This window comes from Eurosta solidaginis, chromosome 1, assembly GCF_040869045.1.
Source record: "Eurosta solidaginis isolate ZX-2024a chromosome 1, ASM4086904v1, whole genome shotgun sequence".
Classification (NCBI taxonomy): domain Eukaryota; kingdom Metazoa; phylum Arthropoda; class Insecta; order Diptera; family Tephritidae; genus Eurosta; species Eurosta solidaginis.
Window position 1 is genome coordinate 255,319,945 of NC_090319.1, and position 24,997 is coordinate 255,344,941.

Consider the following 24,997-nt stretch of genomic DNA (forward strand, 5'->3'; position numbering starts at 1 on the left):
CAAAGTCTCTGAAATTCCTGTATCTTTTAGCTCAGCGCGAAACATCTATATATCAATATAAGCAAATTAATATAATATATGAATACTTGGCTAGGAAAACGTTTTAGACTCAAATTTCTGCATGTCTTTCTCTAGCTAATTACAGAAAAAATTTACCTTCTTCATTGCTCAAATTAAAATAAAAAGTTTCCTCGTATTACATACTACCGGTTCTTTTTATAATTTTTGATGGCACGTACATCCTTATTATCATTGATTCGTATATTTGCTGCTTTTCAATTTCCTATAATAACTACAGTAATACATTAATTTAATAATAATTAACTCAAACCATATATAGCTCATACAACTTTACAAATATGCAAAATTTAATATACGATTAAATATCAAAAATGCATTTTGGGTAGCCTGCAATTTTTTATAATCCTTGTCTAAATTTCTTTCGAAAGAGTCATCTTAAAAAGCGAAATAGTTTCAAAAATATTCATAATATGTGCTTGAAGGGTTAATTTTAATACGCCGAATTTTCAAAATCACCACATCTGCCACACCAATGAAGAAGTTGATATGAAAGACAGGGCTGTTCAACGACCCGTTATCATACTTTTTTTCATTATTCTGAAATTTTCTAATTTATTACACGTCAATAAGAGACTTGAACTTATTTCATGAAGCAGATTGTCATAAAAAATGTTCTAACACATTTTTAAAACTCTACTTTCACAAAAAATACTCAGAATGAATTCATACCATTTCATCAGAATTCGTTTTAGAGGTATGGTTCCTTCGGCAAAGTTTCTTAGTTTGATCCCTAGAATACGATTTTCACAGAGCAATGAGCGATTTTTAAATCGACCCGCCCTAGTCTACAGTCCTCTCTTTTTGATGATAGAAGCTTAGTTAGCCTAACGTTGTAAGACCTACATAATTTTCGACACTTTACAGCCCCGCCCTTTAACCCACGCCTTTCCCGCTTGGTCGATCATGTGCACCTGTCGCCTTCGCTTAATCTCGCCCAGTCTAATTGGGACGTTTACGGAGCAAGCTTCAAGGGATGCGTCCTTTTTGGCTAGTTCATCCGCTTTTTTCACTCGTTGGTAACTTTTCTAACACCTTTCGCAATTAAAAACTACAATGTAACATATGAATACGGAAACAAAATGTGTTAGCAAGTATTTTTGTTGTATAGGGAGAATGTTTATAACAGTGCGAAATTTACAATGCTTTATTATGCTTTTGTTAGATCGAAACTGGAATACGCGGCCACAGTTTGGAATCCTCTACGCTATCCATTCGAATAGACTTGAACGTGTTCAAAAAAGGTTCCTGCACTTTGCTTTGTTCCAATTAAGGTTTGACTTGCCTATTCCGTCATATATTTCGCGATGTAGATTGATTGATATGCAATCTCTTGAGGTTAGAAGGACAATTTCTGGACTCTTGTTCCTGCATGGCCTAGTCAATGGGAATATTGATTGCCCTCCTGTTCTATAAGATCCGTGGTTCTTAGCGAGTAGGTACAGTTTAGAAATTTTGCAGTAAAATAAATAGTTTACACCCAAAGCGCACTTAAATATATTGCTCGATATCACGCCGATTTTCACAGGTTTTTATACAAAAGTGCCATATGTTGTTGTATGGTGAGCAAATGATGTGAAATTTTGGATATATCTATTTTACTTTATTCTACCCAAGATAATAAGGTTATTGGTTTCATCTGTTAATCTGCATCGTAATGGCATAAACTAATCGAGATAAATAAAGACTTTCATGTATCAAAATGATCACGGGGAAAAAGGAAATTTATCGAAACCGATGGTGCAAACTTTACAGGTGGGTAGAAAACTTACTGTAGACAACTTTTTCTTTTCCAATTTTTACCATGAAAATGTAAGTAGTCATTAGTCTGTTATATAGTTTTGGAATTCACAAAAGGGTTATGCTGTTTCTGTGATACTTACAGCCACACTTTTTACATTTATCTGCTTGGGAGTTAAAAATAAATGTATCTGAACCAAAAAAAGTTAGGAATAGACATTTTTAAGCTTCGATTTATTCAGTCTGCGTGTTAAAGGCAATTACAATTGTGAACATATGTATGTGTCGATGTCTGTTTTATATGTTTGGCTGTGTGTTATTGAAATTATGAATATAACCATTTAAACAATTAGCATAATTAAAAAATCTACAAAGAGTTAACCTTTATTAATAGTAGTTTTTCAAAATTCTCGTCGGATAACGAGCCCCGTCGAGGCGAATTTAATATTGTTGCCGAAGAAAATAATCTTTCAACCGCTGCTGATGAGGGCAAAGGAGTGTTGTACTTAATAAAACATTTTTTTATGAGTGGGTATTTGTTCAGCATTTCGGTGCCAGTGCTTGGGTCAGCAATATAATTACTATATTCTATGTCCACTGGAGTCAATGCTCTATCAGTCGGTTGCACATTTTCACCTAGAATATTGAATTTGTTTAGATAATATAGTTAACTTATCTAATCAATATCGTTTCAACTACAGTTATTTACTTTTTCGTCCAAAGTCAAAAAATTTAAAACTTTCAGGCGTGTTAGAGGTGCTAAAACTTGCATCAACTGGATAATCAGTTGATATGATATTTCTAACCATTTCGCTCAGCTCCGTTACTTTAGCGTCGCCGTATATGGGATTAAGGGCACGCACCCATTGAAATTTTATTTCCGGGCATAATGTGGATGCAATAATGGCATCATTGATGTCCTCTTGCAATTCAAAATAGCTTCTAAAGCGTTCCTTCAAAGCATCAACTATAAAACTCGGTGTTTCGTTAAAATGTAACAAATTGTTGCCTTGCACAATATTTTTATATTTGGTAACAATAGTTGCAAGGGTTGGGCAAAAGGTAGCCATAAATCATTTTTTTGTCGCCTTGTAAAAAGTCAATAGCATCGGCGAGTGGTTTTAGTATCCGGATATACTCTTCCAAATAATCGAGATCCGTTTCGTAAAATTTATTTACGCCTAGTGCTTGACATAAATCATTAATTTTTTCTTTGTGTGAGTACAAACATGTAACCGCTTCATATAACGAATTCCACCTAGTAACGACAGGGTATTTTAACTGAGATCCGATTATAGAAATTATTTGCTCGGAACTTTTCGGACGGTTTACTTTGCTCCACAAGGCGGAGCACTTTGAAATTATCTTTTGAAATGAACAATTTATTATTAAAACTGCTCAAATTTAAGTATGCATATTTCTATCAAAACTTACAATAGTATGTTTGTCATAGTTTGAGGGACTTCTTTTTAAATATCGAGCTATGTCATTCGGTGCAATCAAATTAAGTGTGTGGGTAGCGTGTGTTTCGGTGAACAATTTGAATATTTTGAAAACTCGCCTATCTCTAAAACCTCTTCAGCTCCGGTATTCTCATCGCATTGTATTTGGCTTATGCCAAACTCCTTAAATGACTTTACAAAATTTGATCCATTGTCGGTAACCGTAGCTCTAACATTTGCATTATGAAGGCCAAAACAACTGTTGATGCTCATTATAAAATCATTAATTTTTTCGAAGGAATGTGTTCCTTTAAAGCGGCGGTAAGCCAATGCTAGCGACTTTCTTTCAAAAGAGCTCGTTAGCCAATGACATGTATAGCCAAAAAAGCTGCGATGCTTGGTAGACCACACATCAGCAGTTGTACAAAAATACTGGTGAGCTTGCAGTTCGTTTTTAATTTTTAACATAACTCTTGTGTAGTATTCGTCTATTTTTTCTACTGTTGTTTGCCTACTCATGAGCCTTGCTTGCGGATTTAAAAATGATACAAATTGTTTAAAAACTGTATTTTCTACTAATGATATCGGCAGCATGTTTTCGGCAATGAGTTTTTGTGAGGTCCTGAAAAGCGCTTTCCCGAGTTTTCGATTTGCTACCCTCTGACAATTTAATTTTTTCGTATTCTGTATATTGTTTTTCGTGTTTTATTCGCAAATGACGGATGAAATTTGACGAAACTCGTAATGAACCCTTCAGTTTCGTTTTACATATTCGGCACTGCGCTATAATATTTCCATGCTCCTTTACATTCTCATTTGAATCTAGCTATATATTCAGAAAGGGATTACTCACCTTGTCTGAATTATGGTATAATTTCATAAATTTAAAACTTTTTAACGATTTTTTAAATATTTTTTTTTTGTTTTGTTTTGTTTTATTTTATTTTATTTCATTTTGCATTTTGATAAGAATTAATAGCCTTTATATTAAATAATATATTCGGCACTGCGCTATAATATTTCCATGCTCCTTTACATTCTCATTTGAATCTAGCTATATATTCAGAAAGGGATTACTCAACTTGTCTGAATTATGGTATAATTTCATAAATTTAAAACTTTTTAACGATTTTTTAAATATTTTTTTTTTGTCTTGTTTTGTTTTATTTTATTTTATTTCATTTTGCATTTTGATAAGAATTAATAGCCTTTATATTAAATAATATATTGTTAAATTTTTGAGCTGAAGGCCAATTTAAATAAACATATGTATATGATCCCGAAGATGGGTTTAGAATAAAGCCGAAATATCGACAAGAATAAATTATACAACTATAATACAAAAAGTTGTGTTTTTATTTAAGTTGGCTTTCAGCTCAAAAATTTAACAATATAATATTTCATTTTGTTTTGTTTTATTGTATTTTCATTTATCCAGTTTTATTTTAATTTATTTTTACTTATTATTTTCCTCAAAGTTTTCTGAAAAAAATTTTCTTTTTACTTTACTCATTCTTTTCCCACTTAGTTTCAGGCTTGGTGAGAAAGGAAATGAAAAATATGAAAAAATGTTTCGGAAAACGAACAACGAATCGGCCCCTTAGCACAAACCTCTTTAACTATATCGAAGAAATATGTATATAAAATCTGACTTTGTGTTGATGTTTTACAATTCCCTTTCGATGTGCTTGCAACAGGCCGTAATGTGGCAGGAGGATCCGCAATTAACGAAACCATGTCTGGTGTATGACACAAATTTTCCGATGTGCTTGGAAAAGCTGGTGTATACTCTTGAGTGTCCAAAATAGATATTACGTCCTCTGCCTCTTTTACATGTTGGATATCCTGAGATGGATTTGGTGATTCAATAAAACACATCGCTTCACCGGAAATTATCTCCGCAAAAATTATATTTTCTGAATAATATTCCTCACACATTTTTAATTTGTTATTATATTGAAGACTGACAATTTTTCGAACTAAAAATGATTTATAAGTATACGATGGAATTTCGGTAGACTTGTTTTAAATATTTATTAGCTACAAGTTTTAATGTACAACAGTTTCCTTGATTCAAAAAGCGGGAATCCTAGATTTGAAACTACCATAATTTCTAGAAACCTTTGACAAAATACTCAAATACTTATAATACCACAGCGGCAACACCAAAGTCTCTGAAATTCCTGTATCTTTTAGCTCAGCGCGAAACATCTATATATCAATATAAGCAAATTAATATAATATATGAATACTTGGCTAGGAAAACGTTTTAGACTCAAATTTCTGCATGTCTTTCTCTAGCTAATTACAGAAAAAATTTACCTTCTTCATTGCTCAAATTAAAATAAAAAGTTTCCTCGTATTACATACTACCGGTTCTTTTTATAATTTTTGATGGCACGTACATCCTTATTATCATTGATTCGTATATTTGCTGCTTTTCAATTTCCTATAATAACTACAGTAATACATTAATTTAATAATAATTAACTCAAACCATATATAGCTCATACAACTTTACAAATATGCAAAATTTAATATACGATTAAATATCAAAAATGCATTTTGGGTAGCCTGCAATTTTTTATAATCCTTGTCTAAATTTCTTTCGAAAGAGTCATCTTAAAAAGCGAAATAGTTTCAAAAATATTCATAATATGTGCTTGAAGGGTTAATTTTAATACGCCGAATTTTCAAAATCACCACATCTGCCACACCAATGAAGAAGTTGATATGAAAGACAGGGCTGTTCAACGACCCGTTATCATACTTTTTTTCATTATTCTGAAATTTTCTAATTTATTACACGTCAATAAGAGACTTGAACTTATTTCATGAAGCAGATTGTCATAAAAAATGTTCTAACACATTTTTAAAACTCTACTTTCACAAAAAATACTCAGAATGAATTCATACCATTTCATCAGAATTCGTTTTAGAGGTATGGTTCCTTCGGCAAAGTTTCTTAGTTTGATCCCTAGAATACGATTTTCACAGAGCAATGAGCGATTTTTAAATCGACCCGCCCTAGTCTACAGTCCTCTCTTTTTGATGATAGAAGCTTAGTTAGCCTAACGTTGTAAGACCTACATAATTTTCGACACTTTACAGCCCCGCCCTTTAACCCACGCCTTTCCCGCTTGGTCGATCATGTGCACCTGTCGCCTTCGCTTAATCTCGCCCAGTCTAATTGGGACGTTTACGGAGCAAGCTTCAAGGGATGCGTCCTTTTTGGCTAGTTCATCCGCTTTTTTCACTCGTTGGTAACTTTTCTAACACCTTTCGCAATTAAAAACTACAATGTAACATATGAATACGGAAACAAAATGTGTTAGCAAGTATTTTTGTTGTATAGGGAGAATGTTTATAACAGTGCGAAATTTACAATGCTTTATTATGCTTTTGTTAGATCGAAACTGGAATACGCGGCCACAGTTTGGAATCCTCTACGCTATCCATTCGAATAGACTTGAACGTGTTCAAAAAAGGTTCCTGCACTTTGCTTTGTTCCAATTAAGGTTTGACTTGCCTATTCCGTCATATATTTCGCGATGTAGATTGATTGATATGCAATCTCTTGAGGTTAGAAGGACAATTTCTGGACTCTTGTTCCTGCATGGCCTAGTCAATGGGAATATTGATTGCCCTCCTGTTCTAGAACTAATAAAGCTCCATGTATATCTTTACGTCACTCTGATCTCTTTCATATTGAATATTGTAGGCGTAATTATGCTGAGTATGAGCCAATACACCGAATGCTAACTGACTATAACTCACTTTACTATAATAATATTGTAACGAATTTACTGCAATTCAGCTTATTTGCAACCTTTTGCTAACGTTCGAATCACTAAACTGTTGAATAAAGAACTCCAATATTCGATAATACAAAATGGTCTTTATTATACTACTTTCAAAATAACACTTCTATTGCTCGACAGATAGCGTGCTTAAATCAAACTGACTTCTGATTGCTCAGATTGCGCTCTTTTATACTCTTCGATTTCCTCGTTCCATACTTCTAGGCGATTCTAGAATTTACTTAGTTACCAGCTATAAAATTATAACTACAGATGCACATGTATAGCGTCTCATATGCGCGTGTATATGTGAGTGATACTTGCACAAATTATTTCCTACTTTTGAGCGCATCTCAGATAAGATATATGCATGTGTTTGTGCGTCTCTTCTCCGCTGCGTGTGCGTACATATGTGTACACATAATGATTGATTCGTTTATGTAGATACAAGTGACTGCCTGCTTTAATGTTTTTGTGGCTTCATTTACTTAGCATCAAACTAGTGATGTGAGTATCACTTAGTGTCACTAATATTCGTCACACTGCCCTCCACCTAAGTCTGATCGTCCCGATCAGACAAATCCCTCGATCTGACCGCTGCTAGTCTCTCCAAATGAACCACCCTTCTATTTCGTGGTTTCCCAATTGTTTGTATGCGGTAGATGTAATCACTGATCCTCTTCACAACTCTGTACGGGCCTTCCCAAATGCACCGATATTTGGATGGAACACCTTTCCGCCGGTGAGGGTTGTCGTTCCCTCATACTCTGTTCTTAGGGTTCTTTGGCCAATGAAGAACTACTTCGCAGAGTTTGATTTTGACGGATTGACTTTGCATCATCAGTATCGTCTTGACGTTTCACAGCAGTAGTGTGCGCTGGCTTGAAACCACCCTTGCATTCTTTCTGGAAAATTCTTTCAGTCGTTTTAGTGCGTCCATTAGGGTTTGTCAATGCCAGTGTTTTTCTCGCAGGTACCTTCGATTTTGATTTGTTTGGCCCATTCGTTCCATCAACCCTTGCCCGATCTACTGCCTTTGACTTTTGTGGTTTTTGTCGAATCCCTTTCACCAGCACTCGATTACTGCTGAACCCTTTCTCCAAACTAAAGTTAAGTGGTCTTCCTGGTTCTTATAGCGCATATTCCTTCTTTGCATGTCGATCGTGATGTAATGGTCAACTAAGAAGTCCACTCCCAATATGACTTCATCAACGATCTCCACCACAACGAATTTGTGTAGAACTGTGACCTTTCCAATTAAGACTTTACATATCACTTCTCCCTGGACTTGGTTATAATCGCCTGTGACCGTACGTACCTTGCTCCAGGTAATGACTTAACTCTCCTGTTGACCAAGTCAGATCGGATTGAGGAATGAGATGCGCCCTTATCTACAGTCAGTACACGTTCTTTGCCATCCACATTCCCTCTGACGGTAAGACTGCTCGATTTTCTTCCAATTTGCGACACAGATATCACAGGACATTCAATAGCTGGAACTAGCTCTCGATCTCTAAATCTTACTCGCTCTTGCTCATCCCCTCCAGCCATGTTATTAAGACCACCCATGCTGTTGAAACCACTAGTATCAAGATCGCAATGACGTGCAATGTGACCGGGCTTCCCGCATTTGAAGCATTTGATAACTCTTTCACTCCGCTTTTGCGATCCTTTCAGCGCCTCCAATATTGTCTACCCAGTCTGGTCTTTCCACTTCCACGCGATGAGCTTTGTATGCGGGCTTACTCAAAAGTGACGCTGTTTCTTGAGACAGTACATGGGATACCGTTTCTGCGAATGTGGGTTTTGGGTTTGCATATGTTGCTCGTTGCGTTTCTACGTCCCGTATGCCATTTATAAGGCTCTGGATTTTTACACTCTCGGTGTATTTCACAGGTGCGTCCGCATTCGCTAAATGTGCCAGCCTTTCAACATCTGACGCAAACTCCTGCAAAGTCTCATTAGCTTTCTGGTACCGGTTTTGCAACTCTATTTGGTATATCTGCTTCCTGCGGTCGCTTCCGTATCGCCTCTCTAGAGCGCTCATTAATGTTTCATAGTTGTTCCGTTCGTACTCTAGAATTGTCTGCAAGATTTCAGCTGCAGATTTCACTGCTGCGGTCTTCTCGAACTGTAGCTTAAAACCTGGAAAGGAACAGAACCATCAAAATATGGAGTTTTTACCTTCGTATTACTCGGTGAAGCAGCCGGGCGATTAAGTTGCAATTCCTGTATACGACCTCTCAAAACATCCACCTCTTCCTCGAATTTTTCTTTAAACTGCATTATTTTTTCGTCCATGCGCGCTTCTAGTTTGGATGATATGCGCGCCTCTTGTGGTTCTAGTTGTACTGTTATGCGTGTCACTTGTTCTTTCAATTGAGTTGCCACATATGTCTTTTGTTCTTCTAGCTGTGATGAAATTTGTGTTTCCTGTGCTTCAATCTTGGCTGTTATACGGTTCTACTGCGATTCCAGTTGCGATGACATGTTGGTGGATATTTGTGATGACATTTCGGACATTTGTGCCGATATTGTCGATATCATTTTCAGGTCTGTGTTCGACATTGTCTGCTGTGTTTCATTTTTCTCCTCCAATTTTGTTCTCATCGCCATCAAGATGAAAGGCATACTCTTCCACGTCAATTCCTTCTAATTCCATTGCCTCTCGTAGTCGTGCCTGAAGTTCGAGTTTAATGCCGGTTATATTCAATCCACGGCTCTCCAACTCCTTCTTCAGTTGCTGGATCTTCAATTCACTTAACTTTGCATTGTCCTTGTTTTCCTCTGGAATTTATTCAACAATTCCTCTTCTGACACCAATTGTAACGAATTTACTTCAATTCCGCTTATTTGCAACCTTCTGTTAACGTTCGAATCACTAAACTGTTGAATAAATAACTCCAATATTCGATAATGCAAAATGGTCTTTATTAGACTACTTTCAAAATAACACTTATATTGCTCGAGAGATAGCGTGCTTAAATCAAACTGACTTCTGATTGCTCAGATTGCGCTCTTTTATACTCTTCGATTTCCTAGTTCCATACTTCTTGGCGATTCCAGAATTTACTTAGTTAGTAACTACAGATGCACGTGTATAGCTTCTCATATGCGCGTGTATATGTGAGTAATACTTGTACAAATTATTGCCTACTTTTGATCGCATCTCATATAAGATATGTGCATGGCTTTGTGCGTCTCTTCTCCGCTGCGTGTACGTACATACGTGTAGACATAATGATTGATTCGTTTATGTAGATACGAGTGACTTCCTGCTTTATTGTTGTTGTGGCTTCATTTACTTAGCATCAGACTAGTGATGTGAGTATCACTTAGTGTCACTAATATTCGTGACAATATTCATTTGGATATTTTGCCAATCTTTCTATTTTTAAGTCCATGCCTGTTTAAAGTTTTTTTTATAATTGTAAGTCAAGTTTAATTGTACTGTTATTATTGTTATCTAGTCTGAAAGGTTTTGTAATACCATAGCCTAAATAAATATAAATAAATATATAAATAAATAAAAATATTGTTGCTTAAGGGTCATGAATATACATATTTAAAATTTGCGGTTATTTATATTATCTCTAGTTGATCTGACTAAAATGGCCAAGGAAGGTTCCCGAATTTTCATCTAATGAACAAACTTAACGGAAAGGAGTACTCCCTTTAACGGAATCATATAGAATGGCATGGCTCTTCTTCGAACGCATCTGATAAGGCATATTACTTTTTTGCAGAGAAGCATTTTATGACAGAAACACAATCAAAGGGTTTGCCAAGCCACCAAACCAATTTGCTGTTAGTTGTTCGCCCGCTTTCAAAAGGAAGAAAAAATATACTCCGAAAATTTAACTCTAGCTATGGCGCAGTCGTTTACTAAGGTAACAGTTTTAAATACTCCGAACACTGGTAGCGAAATATGAGAGAAAAGTAATAAATGGAAAATTTTCAAAAGCACTACGTCATCAAACTTTTTGTCAAATTCGATTACAAATACAATAATTCCGGAATGCGTGATCTGAGCTCATTTATATATACAGTTAACATAAAAATTATTATTTTTGCTTCATATTTGAATGAGCGAACTATAAGTTTTTTAAACAAATTTTCAATCAGAAAATTAGTCAAATATAAATTATCTATAAAAAATTTATTCAATGATAATTTATTCTGCGTTAAATTGTTTTGAAAAATTTGGTTTAATATACATTTTCATTCGAATAATTATCTAAGGCTGGGAGCGAGTTCGCCTAAAATTTAGGTACCTAAACTAATATTCCACTGGAACTTTCCAGCACTACAATAATTTAGGTAAAAAGTTGTGAGAACCATGGTATAAATATTACAAGGTAAAACTGGTGAGAGCCGAAATGACGTTTAAAAAAATTTTTAAATTCTCACTGCTCTCACATTTTAATTTTTTTATTTTAGTTTTGTCTTCATAACATAAATATAACAAACTGTAATATATCTGGTAATTCTATACGACAGCATGACACTCTTAATACACGTCCAAAAATATCAAGAGGGGGATCAAAAGATGCGTTTTGGATCCAGGATCGCGAATCCGAAAGCGGAGGAAAAAATTATGGGTCTGTCAAGAGATATTTGCAAAAGAAGTTTTGAAAATTTTCATGTCGTTGTTGTAATTTTGATGATTTTGTGGCACCCACAAAAAATTGTGAACATAAGTGTTTTGCGCGGATATAGTTTTGGTCTCCAAACCGGTGTTGGACCCACCCAAGGTAATTTTTTATAAGCGCGGTCAAAGGCCGCCAATGCAGAAAGGTGTTCTGCGCAAAAATACAATGGATTCCACCCTCGGTTTCGGAGCACTCCGGGGCCATTTTTCGGTTTTTCGTTAATATCTTTTGAATGATCTAAAATTTTTATTTTCCGCATTCGGATTATTGTTGTCGAGGTCAACACGAGTCTTTTTATACCTCTCTCGGTATTCTTGAACGCGTATTATCAGTGTCATGCTGTCGTAGAGAATTACCATATATTTTTGCGTTCTAACAATTATATTACGACATTTTATCCAAAACCGAATTTTTTATTGGTGGAAATGACTTTTTTTGGTGGGAAAGAAATCTCGACGGTCAACCGCATTCCAGAATTTTCAAATCAGAATTGTATTGTGGTTTCTCGCAAAAAGAAGCATCAGGCCACGATCCTCTTCTGAGGAATTTTCTTCAACAAATTGTTGTGCCAAGGTGTACGTAAGAGATACATACCCACTAATTATAACAATTTGGTGTGACATATATCCGAGGAGATTAAGGTCTAGCTTTTCATCCAATTTGAAGGATACGTATCGTGTATTAATTTTTCTACGAACTGGCTCACCTAAATACATGTTTTATGCCGAGCCTAAACTTTATCTGCTAAGGCGGACAAACTTTTGGTGCCAAGGTAATGCCGAGGGACAATCGATACCATTTATACAAATTTTCTTAAATATTTTTGATGGATAGGCCAACACACTAGCTCTAGACCACGGCGGCAGACTTTGGCCGTTCAGCCGGTAAATTCAGTTTCCACGAACTATCATACTCCAAATGAACGATGCTGTTTAGCTAAGCTGCGAAGAGCTACAGCGCTTTTGCTGGCGTGGGCAAGTTAAGGGAAGATCTCCACTGAGTTCGGAGAAGCAGGTGGGGGAAGACTTTTATCTCTCTTGGTGCCCCCTGTTGGCGTCAGTTATCGCGAAACAGGGTTAGATGGAGTGACTTGTTACGCAACGACCAGCACCTCCTAAACGGTTAAGCGCTAATTAACGAATTTATCTTCCAACCGCGAGGAACATTTGAGACTGCTGATCTCTTATGAAGTGAAGTTTCAGCATATTTAAGGGTTAAAGACGTATCAACCAAGTGAAGAAGGATGAATGAAAACCCCTATTGATTTAGTGGTCTCCAACATTCGCTTCTTAATCAGAAGTAGTTAAGAAGTAAGGTCTTTTCTTTTGTCCCTTTGCAAAAATAGGACGTGTTCAGGCATCCACTATATTGGCAGCTAATTTTTTGTGCCATATAATAAAAACGGATTTCAAAACTTTTCGAAATATTCTTTCACTTATTTCATAAGCATTTTAGTTTTTTGGCATTAAAAAAAGTTAAAAATGTCATACCAACAATTTTTTGTGCGTTTTCTTTGGTTTGGCATTTCCACAAAGTTTAAGAGAGTGATTTTAAATTTTTTTTAAAATCAAAAAACCATCATGGCCGCCAAGAAGATTAAATGGTTTTACCTGGTAATATTTATACCATGGTCAGAACTGTGCGAGTTGTTTTGACATTCTAAATTGTTTTTTATGCTGATATATCATACAAACAACACCAAAAATTTGTATTGTATTTGTGCAATGTGCAGAAATATATGCTTCAAATAGACATGGTATGGATCCACGGTATGAATTCCCAAGACAGCAAAACATATAAATGCATCGACTCCAACTCATAGGGCCTTTTCGCCGAAAGTCGTGGTGCAGATTTTGAGGGATGTCCTCTATTTAAGTAGGAATAGGATGTGGGTAACATAAGGCATGCCACTGATTACACATTTTTGGTCAATTAGTGACCACCTCAGACAAATTTGCACAGATTTGATTCACAACAGCCATCATCATCGTGGGACAATTTCCTGCCACTACAAAAACACAAACAGGTACCATATTCACCAATAGATCGCCACTCCGACCCCACGCACGCAATCTCAGCTAGATTATGGCGGTTATATGTATGTATGTGCAGATGCGCATTTCATATGCATTACAAATGGAGTAATTTACGAGCTAAATATAAGGGATTGGATTGGCTAGATCATCATATCCTCAATATTGGTTGGGAAACAGGAATTTCGGAGGAAACGCAATAAATGTAGAGCATGCCGACGTCAGCCGTAATTAAAAAGACTGGCTCGACAGACCAACCAGGACATACCACAGGGGCAGTATTGCTCGAAATATTAAATACGGAGATGATCAGATAGAAGCGTCCATGCCAATTTAAACGGAAACTGCAAGACACATTATAAGCTATAATTTTGTTCAAATTTAATATGAAAGAAAATTTTTTCAAAATATAATATGAATATTTGTACCAAAGTTGCTTTGTTTGCTTGAACACTCTTGGCATAATTTTCAACATATCGGAGTCAGAAAAGACTCCTATATTTGTGAGGCCCATATTTTTCACATATTTCGGACTCATATCAGATTCCTAAATTATGAGCGCTCCGAGACTGTTTGAGGGGAATGCTTCAAAAGTTTTAAAAACGAATTTCTCAAAAACGCGTTTTTTTAAAGATTCGCCGTTTTTCACGCAACTCCTCAATTGTATTTAATCAAATGTACCAGACATAGAGACTTTTAGTGCTTTAGTGTTGTCCGACATTGTATGTATAATGTATAATATACCTTGAAAAATGAAACCAATGTTATATGTGGTACGTAATTATGAGCGCCATTCCAACCACACACCATGCGTGATTTGTTCCAAAACTCCTCCAACTGATGCAGAAATGGACCGATCGGGCACGCATATAAAATGTACTCTCGAGGATTTATCTCATCCAACGATGAATCATTCACATGAGCAAGCAACCAATCGGACGCGATCTGAACACCTCGATTACCAGTTGCTGCCAACGCCTTTTCTCTGCAGATAAAAAATAAAAAAGAAGTTAAGCAGTGGTTACAAAATGTATGCAGTGATCGATAAAACTTTTGAAGTTATGAATTCTTATTGATATAGGTTGCAAACATGTTGAGTGATACACATTTTGTTTTATGAACGGCGAGTTAAGCCAACTGCCAAATGAAAAAATTAAGATATAAGGAAAAGAACTTCTTTAGTTATTTTTCACCCACCAGTATAACATTTTTCTAAGAACGGCCAGACGGCCGAATAAACACAAGGTGCGATTTCAGAGAAGAAAGTGTATGCTCAGTAGTTTGATGTAAAATCATAACCCGTGAGTGGATCAAAATTACTCCACGGTGCGTTTAGAAAGTTATCACTCGACGACTGATCGACAGTTGTGTTTGAAAGTGCCCATTTTTTCTGCATTTCTATACATGCACAAAGTTAATTAAATAAGACAACATTTTCGTATAGCATTTTTCCACTTACAGCTTTATTCGAGATTTATTTTTGGACCTTGCAAGTACAAATCATACAAAATTAGATCTCGAAACGCAGAAGATTTATGTCCAAATTACATGTGCAGCGATTTGGCCTGCAGCGCTGCTAGTTTTGCTGCTGCTTTATTGCTTTGTAGACATACGTATTTACCTGGCAGCTCTATGAAGCGACTTGTGTAAAGAATATAAAATATTTTTCGAACACACTAAATATTGAATTATCCAAAATCAATTTTATAATCCAAAAATACTGTTTTGAATATTAAAAAATATAAATAAAAAACAAGTAAGGAAGTCTAAGTTCGGGTGGAACCGGACGTTAAATACCCAGCTCTACACTTGAAATGCTGTTGTTGTTTGTTTTGTGTGCTTAATAGTGTTACAAGGCTGCGCAATAATACATATACATATGGTTCTATTCTGTACAAATTTTTCTTCGAGTTATGGCTCCCGAGACATAGAAAATTGCTTAGTCATAAAAGGGGCGGTGCTACGCCATTTTTTAAATTTGAAGTTTTTCCTATTTATTGTTGTGGTCCTTAACCGATTTTGTTAATTTTTCTTCAAAGCGTTCCTTATAGTAAAGGCAACCTCTCTGCCGAATTTTGTTACGATAGGTTTGACGATTTTTGACTTATGATTAATAATATTTGTAAAACTGATTTTATCACAAAAGGGCGGTGCCAAGCCCATTTTAAAAATGTGTTTCTAATTTTTATCAAGAGTCTCAATATCAGTCCATACGTCAAATTTCAACATTCTAGGTGTATTATTTATAGAGTTGGGATTTTACCGGGTATTTACCATTTTTATGGGTAAATACCAGGAAAATACCCGGAATATTCCTTTTTTGTATCTTTTTTTGTGGGTTTTTAAAAATCATTTGAATCGAGGCTGCTTGGAATTAAAATTCAGCAATTAAATTTATACGTCATTTGAAATTAAAAAAAAATTCGTTTTGATTTTAAACAAACAACCCAGCAAACACCCGGAGTCAACAATTAGTCTGAAAGGAGTCCAAGCTTTGGATCGTTTGCACTCATTATTAGCTCATTTAGGAGCCTGAAGCGAATACTATATGACTTCTAGCACGCTCATATTTTGCCTCTAACATAGGTCTTATACAGGCCTCCTTCCGATATCATATGTGAGCCTTATTGGCGTATATACTCCTAATTTTGAGTTCTTTAATGACACTACTTGAGGGCTTTTAGGCAGAATTTTTGACATATATCCGATGCGGAAAACATAGGGGAAAAATTGTTGTGATAAAACTCCCATGAGGATAAGATAGAAATGAAATAAGTATTAGCTGAATTATTTATTTAGAATAAATTTTCGCAGAAAAATTTCTGAGTTTTTATTCCGGGACTGCCTAGTTTACTGATTTTAATATTTTTCGTTTGTTCATAATTTCATCAAATTGGAGTAAAAAAAAGACTCTTAGGTGGTAGCATTTTTGACGCTGATATTTTTCACGTATTTCGGACACATATTGAACTCTAGAACTGTAAGCGCTTCGAGAATGTTCATAGGGTACACATATTTATGCAAACAAAGCTACCCCTCAAACATACTCATGACGCTCATAATTTAAGAATCCGAAACAAGTCCAAAATAAGTGGACAATGTAGGAATCAGAAAAGCGTCGAAACGCGTAGGAGGGTGAAAGAAAATTTAATTTTTACCTTTAATTTAACGGCTTAAAAGCTCCCAACTTAGCATGCAAAAATTATAATTTTTAAAATATTTAAGTTCGTCAAAGAGAGTTTGGAACAAATATTGAAACTTTGTTTCGACAATTTTCCATTTTAATAGAAAATGAATTAAATTTGTACATTATTGTTACCCTTGCTATTCTTTTTTTGTACAAGCATCGACGTTTTTCCGCTCATGGACGCTGCTCGACATTTTTAATATGACCGCAAAGCTGCCACGCTCTGTCCAGGTGTGTCGAACTATATATGACCCCAATAAGCGCTGACGATGCCTAATAAATAGGCCATATAGGTGTCAGATAATCAGAGTTTATTAGAGTTAAAAATGACGACGGAGAGTTCCAGTAGAGTATAATATGAGTTGTTTAAACGCCTTTTAAGACTTATGTCGGACTCTTATTTAGGCTCAAATGATATACGTTAATGGGCTCATATAGGGCGACCATTTCCAGAAGGAAATACATTTGTTTTGGCCTCCCATATGAGCACATACCGACTGTACAAGCCCCAATTTAGATATTTTTCTATTGTGAGGACCCCAAAGCTGAGGGCTTTGTATCCTCACAACATACACATATCTATATATTTTTGTAAACAACATATATTATAAAATAACCGTTTGCCTGCGTGCAAAAATTAGTATATAAGGGCGACGAGTTCGCATTGAAATTCAGAGATTAGGAGACAGGCATACGAGTCGGTAGGCTTTATCACTACCGACCAAGAGTACACCTGAAGGCTTTTTCACTTCATTTGTACTAAAAGTATACTCGTTGTTGTTGCTGTTGTAGCAGTGCTTCGCCCCACCTAACAGACGCGACCGATCACAAACTGTCATCAATATCCTCTAACGGGAGTCCAAGGAAACTTGCTGTTTCAACAGGGGTGGACCATAGGGAAAGAGGTGTTAGAGGCGTTGGTTCCACATTACAATTAAAGAGATGGTTGGTGTCATGTGGGGACACATTGCAAGCGGGGCATACATTTTGTATGTCGGGGTTGATTCTGGATAGGTAAGAGTTTAACCTGTTACAGTATCCAGAACGAAGTTGAGCCAGAGTGACACGCGTTTCCCTGGGGAGTATGCGTTCCTCTTCCGCAAGTTTTGGATACTTTACTTTGAGTACTGGGTTCACTGGGCAATTCCCGGCATAAAGGTCCGACGCCTGTTTGTGGAGTTCACCGAGGACCTGCTTGTGTTTTTTCGCTTCATACGGCTGTGTTCTCAGATGCCGTATTTCCTCAAAATGCTTACGGAGATGACTCCTTAAGCCCCTAGGCGGTGCTGGCTCGTCAATCAGATGTCTGTTGGGATGCCCAGGTTTCTGGGTATTCAACAGGAACTGTTTGGTCAGCATCTCGTTTCTTTCCCTGATGGGGAGTATTCTCGCCTCATTATGTAGATGGTGTTCTGGGGACATAAGAAGACAGCCCGTGGCAATTCTGAGAGCAGTATTTTGGCAGGCCTGCCAAAGTATACTCGTCTGGAGGCTTTATCACTCCATTCGGCCGCAGAGGTTGGCCGAGGGCTTTATCACCTCAGTCACCTCTTACAAAGTAAGGGAATCAGCTAGGAGTAGAAATAGAATTTTTATTAAATAAATACTTTATACGTTTTATAAGAAATTAACAGGGTTATTATTTTACAAGGACCGGTAGGAATTTCTATTTTCAGGAACCCTGGACGGACTGAGGCTAACCCCGGCAAAGTCAAAGGAAAAGTCCGTCACATTTTGGCGCCCGAGCAGGTTAAACAAATCAAATTTTAAGATATACTTTCAGAGCATCAGAAACGAAGAGGGAAACAAGATTCACACACTTCTGGGTTAATACGACGAGGATATAAAGCATAACAATGGTAAAGGTATCGTGGATATACTATCTCACTCGAGAGGATCTGGTAGCCTACAGCACGGAATTTGGGCTAGAGGATGGCGGAACGGTTGACAAACTAAGAAAACGATTGGCGACATTCATCCAAGAGGAGAAGGATAACGAGAACTTACGGGATCGATTCACAGAGTTGGCGATTCGGCATGCACGGTTAACAAATCCACAATCATCAAAGACAAGCAGCGAACTAAATTCACCAAGAAATGATAGGCAGGCAAATGGTGCATCCAATCAATTGGAGGTCGGACAACCACCGGTACATTTTATTCAGCATCCTGGTACGTACGCAACGACAAATTATATTCAACAGCCTGGCACATATGCAACTCGGTTCCCTGACAGGGAACCAATGCGACCTAGCACAAGGCCATTCATACCACGGCGTCAAGAAAGTCAGTACCAGTGTCTCCAGGCAGAACAAAGACAGGAGGAGCGAGTAGAAGTCCAACAACAGCAGAGGTCAGAGCCACAACAAGAATATGTAGATAAAAGAACGGCCTGCAGACGATGCGGAAGAGGCGGTCACTTTTCATACGGGTGCCGAGGCATAAGAAGAGAATTTTGCTGGACATGTGGTAAGATAGGCGTGCTCACGCGTGATTGTTGTAGGAAGCCACAGGGAAACGACCAGAGACCACATTGGAACCGAGGGATGGGGTCTCCGGAAGTGCAACCTCGGAGAGATTAGACATGTTCAAATACACAAAGGGCCGCATATCGGTAACAACGTATGTGAACGGAGAAGAAACGGTAGCAGCGATTGACACGGGAGCGACGAGGAGCTTTATAAGTGATGCAATGGCGAGAAGATTAAAAACTGGCAAATTCATGGAGGTAAAGACACGAGTAAGAATGGGCGACGGCAGAGCTATAATAGTCAAAGAAGCGGTAGATGCAGAATTAAGAATGGGTGATAAAGTACAGAGGAACGAGATGCTAATCTTACCGGGACTGGGCGATGAGGTGGTAATTGGCACGGACTATCTGGCGAAGGTAAACTTTGAGATGAGATGTGGTGGTCAAGAAATAACGTTGTGAGTAGACGAACGGAAGCAAGAGGTAGTGACATGTACAACTATGGTCGAAACAAATAGCGAAGATTTCAAGGAACACAACCCAATGGCGGCGATAGCAACTAGCAAGACAGAAGATGCGGTGAGTAAATTTCTGAGCCAAGAATTACAGGTATTTGCAAAGATGTCAGGAGTATCCAACGTGGCCACACACAAAATAGTTATGAGGGACCACCGTCCAATTAAGCAAAGGTACTATCCGAAGAATCCGAAAATGCAAGAAATTATCAACAAGGAAGTCGACGAGCTGATCGAAAAAGGTTGCATCGAACCATCGAATAGCCCGCACAGCGCACCCATAGTTTTGGCAAAGAAGAAAAATGGCAAATGGAGACTCTGCGTAGACTACCGTCAACTAAATGCAAGATCAGTACCAGACGCATACCCTTTACCACGTATACAACATATCTTGGACAAATTAAGAAGCGCGAGATTTATCAGTAGCTTTGACTTGAAAAATGGATATTGGCAAATCCCTATGGAAGCAAACAGCAAGCAATACACCGCATTCACAGTACCTGGGCGTGGACTATACCAATGGAGGGTAATGCCATTTGGTTTGCACTCAGCCCCAGCAACTTTCCAGAGAGCACGTGATCGTGTCATAGGACCAGAATTGGAACCAAACGCGTTTGCATATCTTGACGATATTATCATTACAAGCAAAACATTGGAAGAGCACATTGCACATTTAACAGAAGTATTTCGAAGGCTGCATAGAGCGAACCTGAAGATAAACCCGGAAAAATGTGAGTTTTTTAAGAAAAGGTTAAAATATCTAGGTCATGTCGTTAGCGAGGAAGGCATCCATACCGACCCAGACAAGATAGCAGCCATCAAAGAACTGGAACCACCGAAGAATATACGAGAGTTACGACGTTTTCTAGGAGTCGTGTCATGGTATAGAAGATTCGTGCCGGATTTTTCACAAGTGTCACACCCGCTAACATCGATGCTTAAGAAAGGTAGTAAGTGGAGGTGGTCTGAAGAGCAGCAATCAGCATTCGAAGCACTTAAGGCAGCACTGACGGAGGCACCGGTACTCGCTTGTCCAGATTTCTCAAGGAAGTTTAGTTTACAGACGGATGCAAGTGATTTTGGTCTTGGTGCAGTACTTACGCAAGGTTCAGGCGACGAAGAGCGAGTAATAGCATACGCAAGCCGCAGGTTAAACAAGGCAGAGATGAACTACTCACCGACAGAAAAGGAGTGTTTGGCAATAGTCTGGGCAATACGAAAAATGAGGCCATTCGTACAAGGATACACGTTTACAGTAATAACAGATCACCTAGCGTTGAAATGGTGGAATGCGATAGAGAGTCCGACTGGTCGGATAGCGAGATGGGCGCTGTAACTACAGCAATACTCACTTGACGTACAATACCGAAAAGGAAAGTTGAACGTTGTGGCAGATGCATTATCAACGCAACCGATGGACGTGCAGTTGGGAACGTTGACGATGGATGACGGAAACGCCGAGTGTAAGTGGCTTAAAGCAAAGATGGAAGATGTAAGAAAGGCCCCGGAGCAATTCCCAGAGTACGTTATCGAGGATGGAAAATTGTACAGACGCATAGGAAGTCAGGTGGATGGCGAAGATGCAGTGCCATGGAAACTATGTGTGCCGACTCCACAGAGACGCAGAGTGCTAGAGGAGATTCACGACACACCGAGCGCAGGGCATATGGGCATCCGAAAATCGATAGCAAGAGCAACAACACGTTATTACTGGCCAGGAATGTTCAGGGATATAAGGAAGTACGTACAGCAGTGTCACACATGTCAAATATATAAACCGAGTCAACAGCCAGCCGCGGGTAAGATGCTAACGAAAATTTCAGAGGAGCCTTGGGCAACAGTCTGTGCAGACTTTGTTGGTCCAATGCCCCAATCGAAGCATGGCAACACGATGGCATTAGTCTTCCTAGACAAATTTTCAAAATGGGTAGAGGTAGTACCAATCAGAAAGGCAACGACAGAATGTTTAATAAGAGGATTTCGAGAGAGGATTTTGGCACGGTTCGGCGTTCCAAAAGTATTTATTACGGACGACGGAGCGCAGTTTATCAGCAGACGTTTTAAGAGATTTTTAGAGGAACTTGGCGTGAAACACCAATTAACGGCACCGTACACACCGCAGGAGAACCCGACGGAGAGGGCAAACAGGAACATCAAGAGGATGATAGCACAATTTACGGGAAAAGAGCAGAAGACATGGGATGAGTTGTTACCAGAGATAACGCTGGCATTGAATACAAGTGTATGTGAATCGACAGGTTACAGTCCAGCATACATAGTACAAGGGAGGGAACCGAGAATCCCCAACAGCCTTTACGATGAGCAGACATTTGGTACAGGTGAGAAATTAGCGAACCCAGGAGAGAAGTCAACGAGGATGAAAGAAATATTCGAGATGGTACGACGGAAGCAAGAGAGAGCATCCATGGAGCAAGCGAAATATTACAATTTAAGAAGAAGGCAATGGCGACCGGCGATAGGCGACCTAGTGCTGGTAAAGGAACATCAGCTGTCAAAAGCGGCAGATAACTTTGCAGCCAAACTAGCGCCCAGGTACAGTGGACCTCACCGGGTAACGAACTTTGTGTCGCCAGTGATCGTAGAGCTAGACAAAGTCTTCAGAGGAAGGAGGAAGACAGCCCACCTAAGTGAGCTGAAAGCATACCACGCAGCCGATGCCGCCGACAACAACGAATCCAGGAGGCAAAGTCATAAACTGTATCTCTGGACGCTAGTGAAGATCAAACCGCGTCAACATCGTCAAATCGAACAGCAAACAACAATCCCGAGGTACAACAACAGAGAAAGAAAAGCGAGGTAGCCGTTTGCGGTACGCTCACACGAGTCAGCGAAGAGACCGAGAGACAACACGGAGAGAACCAAGGTACAAGTCAACAGCTGATGGTATACAGAGACGGGCAAGTACAAAACATTGCGCAGAATCAGGTACGAATATTTCCAGAAAATAAATTACGGATCGCCAGAGAACCGGCGCATGGATCAAGATTACACATAGGAAGGCAGTTCGCTATGGTGGCCTTAAATGAACACACACCCCGAGACAACTGCGGAATTACAGACTATTTTGTAAGATTCTACTTCAATCCGGATGAAATCGGCAGTAACGGACACGCCCAACCGAGACAGTGTCAAATTATACACGAAGAAATTTCATATCAAGAAGTACCCGGAAGTCGGATCAACCAATAAAAACTCGGTAAACTCTAACCACAATTACATAAATATCCCGTAAATATACTCTTTAACTATGCGCATGATATACCACGTTTTTTTTCAAATCCACCATACATGGTGGGAACACCCTAAGGAAAATCCACCAGTTTTCATTTAAAGTACAGGCTGGCATCATACATACCACCAACTGGAAGGGCAGCGACGAACAACAACATAGTTACAAAACCTAATTTGGTAAGAAGGATTGAGTGATACCCGCTGCCAGGAAAAGTACCGTCTAACGCGTCAGGAGGAAAACATATATAAGCCGGGCCGCGGCAGGTCAAACCTCAAAGTATCGTAAAGCGAGTAGCAATGAGTACACCGAATTCTCCCAACTTTTCCGAAGACCAGAGTGAAGGGTGCGAATGGGCCCCGTTGAGAATACGACTACGGCGAACGACACCAGCTGCCACATACGAGGAATGAAGTGGCGATGACAGCACCGAGGATTACAGGTCCGAGTCCGAGGAGTGGGCCATCGTCCGGGACCCTACCCCGATCCCCATTTCCTCAGAGAGCGAGGACGAAGACGACAACGAACCACCACCAAAACAGCAGGGCGAGTTTTCGATACGTCAGGAAGACGAGGAGACTCAGGGCCGAGGGTTCGTGGAGTACACTCGGCGCGTCTATCTCAGAATGCGCATATATAACGCGCATGTCGAAACCGAACCCCCGGCCAAGCAGAGGATCGTGGAGGCGATATGCGAACCGCCAAAAAGGAACGACGACGACACGAAAATATTAAGCCGTATAGCCAGCGAGGCCAACGGCAGCCTCAACGACGACAACGACGACATCAACAAATTAAGCCGTCTGGCCAGCGAGGTCAACGGCAGCCTCAAAGACATCAGCAGCGACGTGCTAAGCCTGACGGCAAGCAACAAAGACATCGGCGACCGCAACAACAACGACGGAGACGGCAGCAGTATGATAGGCGAAATCCAACAATGGCTGAACAGCGCCCAAACCGACACGCCGGAGACGTAGGAGAACCGCTCCGGTATTCAGCCACTGCCAGAAGAACTCACCAAAGACATTCAACGACACCTACACCAGCCACAACAGCAGGCACAAAAACGACGACAGCGGTCCTTCAAACGTTTTATTGAGGGTCATCTCTACCGCGTACGCATTACGCGCACTGGGCTGGTCACGGTGAGTCTCGCTGCGGAAGGTGAGGGGGGAGTGTGAGGACCCCAAAGCTGAGGGCTTTGTATCCTCACAACATACACATATCTATATATTTTTGTAAACAACATATATTATAAAATAACCGTTTGCCTGTGTGCAAAAATTAGTATATAAGGGCGACGAGTTCGCATTGAAATTCAGAGATTAGGAGACAGGCATACGAGTCGGTAGGCTTTATCACTACCGACCAAGAGTACACCTGAAGGCTTTTTCACTTCATTTGTACTAAAAGTATACTCGTCTGGAGGCTTTATCACTCCATTCGGCCGCAGAGGTTGGCCGAGGGCTTTATCACCTCAGTCACCTCTTACAAAGTAAAGGAATCAGCTAGGAGTAGAAATAGAAATTTTATTAAATAAATACTTTATACGTTTTATAAGAAATTAACAGGGTTATTCTTTTAGAAGGACCGGTAGGAATTTCTACTTTCAGGAACCCTGGACGGACTGAGGCTAACCCCGGCAAAGTCAAAGGAAAAGTCCGTCACACTATGTCTAAAATGTTTACTGGGTAAACTTAAATTTTTGCAACGGCATGCATTATTGGCTAAATATTTTTGAAAAACGCTGGATTACAGATTAAAATGAATTCAACCGATAGTGTAATGGATAACTACCCACCAATATAGGACAAATTGAGTACATTTTTT

At 38.8% G+C, this 24,997-nt stretch overlaps 1 protein-coding gene across 3 annotated transcripts in view; it reads right to left on the minus strand.

Moving 5' to 3' along the window:
* Positions 1-24,997, minus strand: part of Epp (Ecdysteroid phosphate phosphatase) — a 162,950-nt gene that overhangs the window by 103,482 nt on the left and 34,471 nt on the right. For all 3 annotated transcript variants that reach the window (XM_067760418.1, XM_067760417.1, XM_067760416.1), the window contains exon 2: positions 14,490-14,730. In XM_067760418.1, the coding sequence (XP_067616519.1) occupies positions 14,490-14,730 (241 nt within the window). The remainder of the gene's footprint in view (positions 1-14,489; positions 14,731-24,997) is intronic.